General features: G+C 38.8%; 1 protein-coding gene across 1 annotated transcript in view; it reads right to left on the bottom strand.

Moving 5' to 3' along the window:
• Positions 1 to 3,707: 3,707 nt before the first annotated feature.
• Positions 3,708 to 9,028, bottom strand: part of akt1 (v-akt murine thymoma viral oncogene homolog 1) — a 64,709-nt gene continuing 59,388 nt past the window's right edge. The window contains exon 14 of the mRNA XM_066673454.1: positions 3,708 to 7,900. Within this exon, the coding sequence (XP_066529551.1) occupies positions 7,821 to 7,900 (80 nt within the window). The 3' untranslated portion in view covers positions 3,708 to 7,820. The remainder of the gene's footprint in view (positions 7,901 to 9,028) is intronic.

Below are 9,028 nucleotides of genomic sequence, written 5' to 3'. Positions count from 1 at the left end.
TATAATGATAATTATGCTGCCATTATGTTTTAGAAGCTTATATTCAGCATTGTTATAGATAGATATGTTACCACATTTTAATACACATAAAACTGATTTCTTTCATAAATGAAATACATGAAAAACATATACTACTACTACTATAAATGCTACTAATATTATATACAGCTATGACCAGTAATACTACCATTACCATTGCAATCATTACTGATTATGACAACAACAACAATAATAATAATAATAATAATAATCTTAATTTTATTGTCTACACTAGCTTTCCATTTTCCCATAATGAATTCTTAATTAACCCCCAAATGAAGCGTTTAGTCTGGTGTAAATTCTGTATTTTTATAATTATTTCTTGCAAAATAAAGATGGCCTTCTAACTGTTGTGTCATAAATATTGTAGTTAAGCAAAACTGACACTACACAACTTATGACAACAATTAGTAGTCCGTCTTTTTCGTCGTAATTTCTAATTTTGTCATAAATGTATTTTGTAGCAGTTTAAACAGGTAAACACCATTACATTTACGTTTTCAGTAGTCTTCTGGACCAATGGCCGTTGGAAAGACAGGTTCACTTTACTGGTGCCACACATTCGGATACTTTATGCAGTGGATAATGCCCTTTGAGCTTTGTCCTTTGTAAGGCTCAGTCTATTAATGACTCTCTAGGCGGGGACTTGCCAAGCCACATTACTGAGGTAATGTTTAAACGTCCAAATATTTCACTGAAACTTCCATTCCTATATGCTGACCTTGAGTTTGTCGGACGTTAAGCTCATTGTGTCACTAAAGACGAGCAGAGCTAATAAATGAATGGCCCACAGAGTGTAGAAAACACATTTATTTTTAAATGAAAATTACTGGTTCCTCTGGAACGAAAAAATAAGGCTATGACGTTTCGTTGATTCAATTGCATTCAACCGGACAATTAAGGAATCGGTTCAGCAACTGATTCATTCGTCCTCGCTCTTCTTTTCCCTTACAGCTCCTCGCCCTGGAAGCTACAAGTTGGTGACGCAAGAGCTTAGAGAACAATTATCACACGACGAGTACATACCTGTTTGAGGCTAAACCTGGACGAATTACTTATTAGAAGATTATTAGGAGATAATTTATCCACCTTAAGTGAAAAATGGCCATATACAGCGTACAGTAATGGTTTAATATAAACAGTGACCTTGGTCACAACAACAGCTCATGGTCTAGTGGCTTAAGATACAGGTTAAAAAATGTTAGTGAAAACACAGCCTGTGTAGACCATAGATACGGGAAAAGGAAAAATAAATAGTTTTATTGATTTTCATTGCGTTTGTACGGCCTCATGAAATACCGTTCTATTCTCTGCCACTAGATGGCAGTGTTGGGGTGGTTTGCAGTTCACATGGTAGTTTTTTGACTGCTCGTCTAGCATACCTCTGTTTAGTAGGGAATTATGGTTTCAAGGATCAGAGATCTATCAACTGTTAGTTCTTCAAGAGACGGTTTTCTAGACTAAATCTAGGCCTGGTTCTACACTACACAAAATGCTACAAACATTTTAAATAGCGACTCTCCACTGAGTGGAGAACGCAGTCCAGGACTAGGACTAATATATCAGTCTGTGAAACTGACCCCTAGGTTTTACAATGCAACCACACCTAAGGATTGTAAAATCTACAGGTTGGTTCCAGAATTCTCAGCTGTTGATCTGCAGATGTTTTGCTCTGTCATTGATTTAATTCCATTTCAGACCACAATGCAAATGTTAACGTTAGAATAAGGTAAGAATTCCTGTGACAAAATGTTTTTAGCCAAACTCAAGCACATGCCAGAAGGCTTATATTAAGCACCACACACTCGTTATCTGTCTTTAGCTCTAACAAGACAAAAAAAAAAAGTAGTCAGGTCACCTCTACACACAGACACTCACACACACATCCTGAACTGCAGGCATCCATCTTGGCACCTGGGGAGCAGTTGTGGTCTAGGGCCCTTGCACAATGTCACTTCAGCCACTGATTTTGAGGGAGGTGACGGAACTTTTGCTTCCTCTCATTTGCCTGCTTAATCCTTGGGGATTAAACTGGTGACCTTTCAGTCCCAAACCTGTTTCTCTAACCTGTTTCTCTGCAGGCCACAACAAAAGGTCTTGCAGCCAAAAGTAAATTGCTGTAATTTATTATTATTTTTTAATTCTTTAGAGCTCCCAGATGTGTTTTGGGTCATTACCCTGCTGAAGGATCCATCATTGACCCCATCTTAGGTCTCTGACACTGGGTAGCACCTTGAGCTGTAAATGGTTTGGGTAATCCACCACTTTCATGAACAGTTTAACACTCCAAAGGCCTCCAGCACCAGATGCAGCACAACAGCCCCACAACATTATGGAACATAGATATTATTAGACTGTGGAAATGGGTGATCTTTTCCTAATGCGTTCATTTGCTTGATGTTGGCTTCATCAGTAACTCTATAATTGTATATTTATATGTCTTTGTTTATGCACAGCTCTTTATTTGTTGTGCTCTGATATCCACCAGAGGAGGATATGTTCCCCTTTGGAGTCTTGGTCCTTCTCAGGGTTTTTGCCTCATGCTCTGTGGGTTTTTCCTTGCCGCTGTTGTCCCGGCTTGTTCACTGCTTTGGACACCAGTTGTATGAATAAAACAGAATTGCATAAATCCTCATGACATTTCCCCCAGACTGGTGTTTGTCTAGGTAGGTTTGGACCAGGGACAGTTCTGCCCATCTGTAACTATTCTTCAAAAACAGGGTCTTCCTTTGTCTTTGCCCATGAAGCTTTTCTTTGTTTAGCATGTGATGTAAGGTAGGCTACAAAAACCATCGCTTTAGATCTCTTCAGGTCAGCTTTAAGCTCTCTGGACGATACACCTGGTGTTTTTTTTTCAACAGTTCACAGCAGCCTCTTCATATTTTATCTGTCAATTTTAGTCTACCATCACATCCTAGAAAGTTCTTCACAGTCCCATGAGATACAAATGATTTGATACCATTAAAAACGGGCAAACATAGATGCTAGGGTCACTGAAGATGGCCTTGTACCCTTGTGTGTATTTATATTTAGGCTTGATGAGCCATCTGACCAACTCAATCTAGTTGGCTTTAGTGAATTTTCCATGGGTGCCAGTAATTGTGTCTTTGCAATTTTTGTTTTAAAATTACCATCAGATTTTTTTGTTGTTGTTTAAATGTTATTTAATTATTTAAATGAGTCTCAATGCAAATTAAGTTTTCATTATAAAAAAAGGATTTTATTTTACTTCAGTGTCAGTGTTGGAAAACATCTGCCTGATTGCTGATTAATGGAGGATTAGGTCTGTTTTAACTACATCAATGGCTCTGTTAGATAGTGCCCCTCTCACCACTACCATTACAATCATTAATGCATCTATGTGCAACATAGTAATGCACAAACACTTTAGAGACGGTGTGCACAGAGATGTTGGTAGTGTCCCTGTCACTGTTCCAGGATCTTGGTGTTCTGGGTTCAGTCTTCGCCTCAGAGGCTGGATGAACTTGTCCACAAGTGTGTGAGTAGATGCACACTGGTGTAAATGTGAAAGTGACTGAGTGAGTGCTTGTTGCCGTGTGAATGTGAGCGCGTTCCTGCCTTGGGTTTGCTTCAGTCCTACACTACTATGGCCAGGATGAAGAGCTTACAGAAGATGAACAAATGAAAAAGCAAACACTTTAGCCAAATGTTTTTATTTGCTCAATTACACAGAAAAAAATCTAAACCATAAAAACAGATGTGTACAAAGTTTGAATCTTTTTTTTATACTAAAGCTTGTGTCTTTAGTCAGAGAGTTGAGGAAAGGTATATAAAAAAGCAAAATATCTCTGCATTTTTAAAATATAGCAGGACAGCCTGAGAAAGCATATGCATATGTAACAATCAGGCTTGAAAGAAGCAATAAGTAAAGGTTTTAAGAAGAAAATGGTATATTGGTTATATACATTAAGTGTGGAATGTTACAAAGTGACAAAGTGAAGGCTTGTGAGCCAGAGTGAGGATGTGGTCAGGTCAAAGAGTCTAAAGTTGTGGTAAGGCATGTATGCAACTAGAAAAACAAAATGCAAGTTATTTGTTGCTCTGATCTGGAGAAGGTAGAAAAATTAAGGTAAAAAAAGCAAAGAGGGAAAAGCCTTTACATTCATTTACGCATGTTGACAAAGATTTGCATGGTGACTGTGTGAGATCTGAACACTGATCAGAGTAATTCACTTCAAAAGTGTGACAGACAATTAAAAATAATAAAAAAAAAAGTTCAAAACCATGTTCATGATGCTTCGTTTCCTAACAGATTCTAGTATCTGTACAAAGACTTGTTCCGATATCTGTACATGACTGCACTGGACTGTGTTCAAACTGCTTTCATGATATTTACACCTTTCAGTTTACAGTAGAGAAATGCTGGTTTGAATCACTTTCAATGGTAAAGGAGCACCAGGTAAGATTTTAATATTATTATTATAAAATGTAAATCAGTCTCAAACTTTAAATCACATGCATCAACCAGCATGTGCCAATGCTGTTAAAATATAGTTTGAAGACATGAAACCATTTTAAATGTTGATGTATTTACTATTGTCATTTTAAGGTGGTTTTGTATGAATAGAATCTGTTTCTGGATTTTTTTTTTTGCTTGTCCATTTTAACTAGTATCTACAGTCATTGTCAATTTTATCAGCTCCATTGACCAGACAGGAGCACTTTGTAATTCTATAATTACAGAATGCAGTCCCCCTGTTTCTCTGCATGCTTTCTTATCCCCACTTCACCCTGCTCTACAATGATCAGGGCCCCTACAGAGCAGGTATATTTTGGGTGGTTGATCATTCTCAGCACTGCAGTGACACTAACGTGGTGTTATTGTGTGTTGCACTAGTATGAGTGGATCAGACACAGCAGTGCTGCTTGAGATTTTGAGATTTAGATCTACAAAGAGCTCTTGTATGGTCAGCGGAGCTGATAAAATGGACAGTGAGTGTAGTTACAAGGTAGGTGATTCTAATACTGTGATCATTCTGTGTAGAATAACACAATTAACCTAGACATATAAATCTGGAGGAGCCAGTTGAAGTGGTTCAGGCATCGTTTAAGGCCCCTGAACGCCTTCTGATGGAGGTATACTAGGCCTGGCCAACTGGAAGGAGGCCTCGAGGTAGGCCCAGGGCTCACTGGAGGGACTGTATCTCCAGATCTAGTGGACGCTGCAGAGGCAGAGATGCAAACAATTATTTTTGAATATTCTTAAAACCTCAAAATGATAATAGTTACATTTGTTAGATGACTGGACTTCTGCTAAGCAGTTTGTTTGTGAATGGACTGATGCAAACAAAAAATGCACAATCCCATTGGCTGGAACACTTCAAACTATCAGTCTGTAAACAAGGGTTGGCAGACTTTCCTAGCTGAAGCACCATCCCTTGCCGACTCTTACGTGGAGCTCCTCTGAACGTACGTCGTCAATGTACAAATGTGACGATATCTGAGGCAGGAATTTGCATCTTCTCCTGCAAAATTGATCTCCTAGTCACTGCTGGTTAAAATCACCAGCCATCAACATCATGGCCACATCTGTGGTGCTACTGTTGGGGTCCTGTACATTGAAGAACAGGGTGAAAGGGTATAAACACAGTATGAAAGGCAGCAGATGGACTACAGTGTGTAATTGTAGAACTACAAAGTGCTCCTGTCTGGTCAGTGGAGCTGTGAGAAAGGACAGTAAGAGTACAAATGAAAGGTGGCCACGATGTATGGCTGATCACTGTATGTTTAAGAATACAAAACAAGTTAATCCTGGTTTAAAATAAGTAGAGACCAAAAGAAAAACAAAAGACAGTCTTTTTAAAAGATTGCAAAAGGCTGTTTCTGCCACCAGGTTCCCTTAGATTCAAAGCCATGTACTTGAAGTAGTTCTAGTTGTAGTACCTCACTGAGGCTGTGCAACGTGCACTTGGAGAAATGCACCCAATACAGAAAACAAACCAGTCAAATAAAAGAAAGAGGAAAAGAGAGGATGGAGAAGTACCCAAATATCTGGGGAAAAACGTCCACGTTCAAGTGCATATCGGCTTGATGACACTGGGCCTCATGCACGTAACCTAAAATGAGAACCCCCCCACCTTACTTTACCACCAAAATAATGATTCTACTCAGACCTAGGTCAGATACAACTGACTTGGTCACGTTTTCACTGAACTTCACTACTAAATTATCGATGTACTTCTTCTTTTGCTACAGTATTGCACATTCAGTACAAATGATTACAAACGCAGGGAAGATTTAGCCCAAAAAAAAGCACTTGGGTTGAAGCCATTCCAGTCTTTACATCTAAATGCAAGCTCCTGCTCGATTGAAATGCTAAACGACTATGTAACACTGTAGTCAGCGACATTTTCCTTAAGTCTTTGTATGAAAAACTATAAAGGCTTCAGTTGGTCTGAACGACCGGTGTTCTTATTCAATGTAAGTAAATGTTACACATTATTTGGCATTTTATTAGTTCACCATTTTTGTAAATACTTAATTCACTTTAGGAACTGCTTTAAAACCTAGGACTTCTGCATCAGGTGGCTTTTTTGATTTCTTGATAAAAGTTTTTTTTCCTTCCTTCCCCTCCCCCCACCCTTGGGGAGTGGTGATGTGTATTGTTCCCTCTCTCATCCTCAAAAAATAAAAAAATAATTAATAGAAGGCCACAGAAGCAACAAAAGATTGTTTTTTCGTATTAAAACCTATTCACACAAAGTCCAATTTTCACAGATGTAAAAACACATGTTAAAGGAACACTACGGAATATTTTTACCTTAAAATTACAGCTTCAAAATCAATGATAATCAAAGAATCAAATGATGCTCCCCTGACCTGTAACAGTGAGAACAGAGCCTCTGTCTTTGCTACTCTGAACTGAGCGCTGTATTTCAGGAAAGTGGTGTAAAGATGAATTACACTAGGGGGAGCCTTAAGAGCAAAAAAAGCGAAATCTTACCTAGTGTTCATTTAAGTTCTGAAAATGACCACAGGTATTTCAAGCTACGTTAATTTTTCCAATTAGAACCTGTTCTATTGTTTGTGTTGTATAGATGCTGGATGACCAGTCAGAGCTCTCTTGTCATAGTAGAACACAAAAGCTAATAGAACAAGCAACATGCTGACAATATAGAAACAGAGAAAATAAAATCCTTTTCAGTGAGAGGAGCACCACGCAGAAGAAGTAACTTCCCCACTGATCTATGGGAATACCTCCGGATTAGCTCATTATACAGCTTTAGATCCTGAACGAGATGTCAGAGCTCTCCATACTGTTCTGTAGAATGGGGCGAACTCAGTGTGTGGGTGTGTTGTTTAGTTGCAGTGCTTATCAGTAAAATGATAAATTCATCATCGCTCCTATTCAACAAATTCATTTTCTCTTCCTCTTCCAGCGTCTACCTGTGACTTCTGGGTTCTTAGATTAAAAAAAAAAAAAAAAAAAAACCCAAATGCATTGGACTTGGTGTGAAGGCTCCCAATAAAAATCAGACCCTGTGTGAATAGGTCTTTACATAAAGATGACAGAATCTAACATCAAAATGGCAGTAAGGCCCACAGTCATAAGTGTGTGCAGTCCAGCAGGATGTTGGCAAAGGCCACCCTTTTCAGTTGCTAGTTTCATTTTTTTTTCTTTTCATACTTTATGATGGTGAAGTTGTCAGCAGAAAGTGAGTTGTCCTAGGTCAGTGGTGCAAAAGAGCGACGGTGACTCGAAGTGCCCAGCAGGGGGTGCTGGAGTCTGTGGAGCAGAGGCAGGAATGGAGAAAGGTCATCTAGCATGTTCCACTGGCAGAGTAGGAAAACTTGGGGAAGTGCGGTCTCCTTTCACTGTCAAAGGGCTCCATATTTTCATCTGAGAGAGAGAGTGAGAGAGAGAGAGAGAGAGAGAGTGAGAGAGAGACAAAGTGAGGTACCAAAAAATGAGAATATAGATTTGTTAAAATTTAAGCAAACAGATGAGGAAATGGATATAGATTAACAAATGCTGGACATATGTTTTGGAAGGAATCACTCTCTGGACACTTAATCAGATTAGTTACATGTGGTTTGTTTGTTTGTTTCTGCAATTTTTTTGATCCGCTTTACTCATATATAGATGCGCCATGTAGTTCTACAATTACAGACTGTAGTCCATGTGTTTCACTGTATCATTTGTTAGCTTTAAAGCACAACCACTGAGCAAATAATATATTAAGTGTGGATCAGCGGTGTCAGGGTAGACGGTGTTGTGCTGGTATGAGTGGATCAGACACAGCAGTGCTGCTGGAGAATTAAATACTGTGTACATCTACATCCACTCTATTAACCATGCATACCTTGTTGGACCATATATATATATATATATATATAAAGAGAGAGAGAGAGAAACTGACAAGAAACTTTTGTTTGAAAACACTATATGACCCTACAGTTAGTGTCACTGCAGTGGACGGTGGGGGCCCTGAACATAGATAAACATGGTAAAGGGCAGGCTAACCAACTATTCAGAGAAACACAATGGGCTACAATTGGTAAACACAATACTACAAAATGAACTTGAAGGTTAAGAGGATCTAATAAAATGGACATTAAAGGAGTCCACGTGTTTCACTGTATCATTTGTTAGTTTTAAAGCACCACCAGTGAGCAAATATCATAATAAGTGTGGATCAGCGGTGTCAGGGTAGAAAGTGCTGTGCTGGTATGAGTGGATCAGACACAGAGAGACGCATATTATACCCTTTTTCAACAAGTTATCACAATTCTATGGGGTCTTAATAAAAATCTGGTCAAAATACTACAGGGATCAAACACCACACCACCATTCTCCCTGTCTAAACAGCTCTGTTCTGAAGGGTCAGTTTCAGTACCTATGAGAGAATGAGACTCTTTACTCCAAACGTGAGGCACCCAGGTGTGAGGAGTGAGGAGCAACAACACACGTTTTTAGTACTCACTTTTCACCATATTTAATCAAAACATATATCTCTTAATGGCGGCA

This window comes from Hoplias malabaricus, chromosome 1, assembly GCF_029633855.1.
Source record: "Hoplias malabaricus isolate fHopMal1 chromosome 1, fHopMal1.hap1, whole genome shotgun sequence".
Taxonomy (NCBI): domain Eukaryota; kingdom Metazoa; phylum Chordata; class Actinopteri; order Characiformes; family Erythrinidae; genus Hoplias; species Hoplias malabaricus.
Note: the sequence above shows the minus strand (reverse complement) of the source record. Positions and strands in the feature narration are given on the sequence as shown.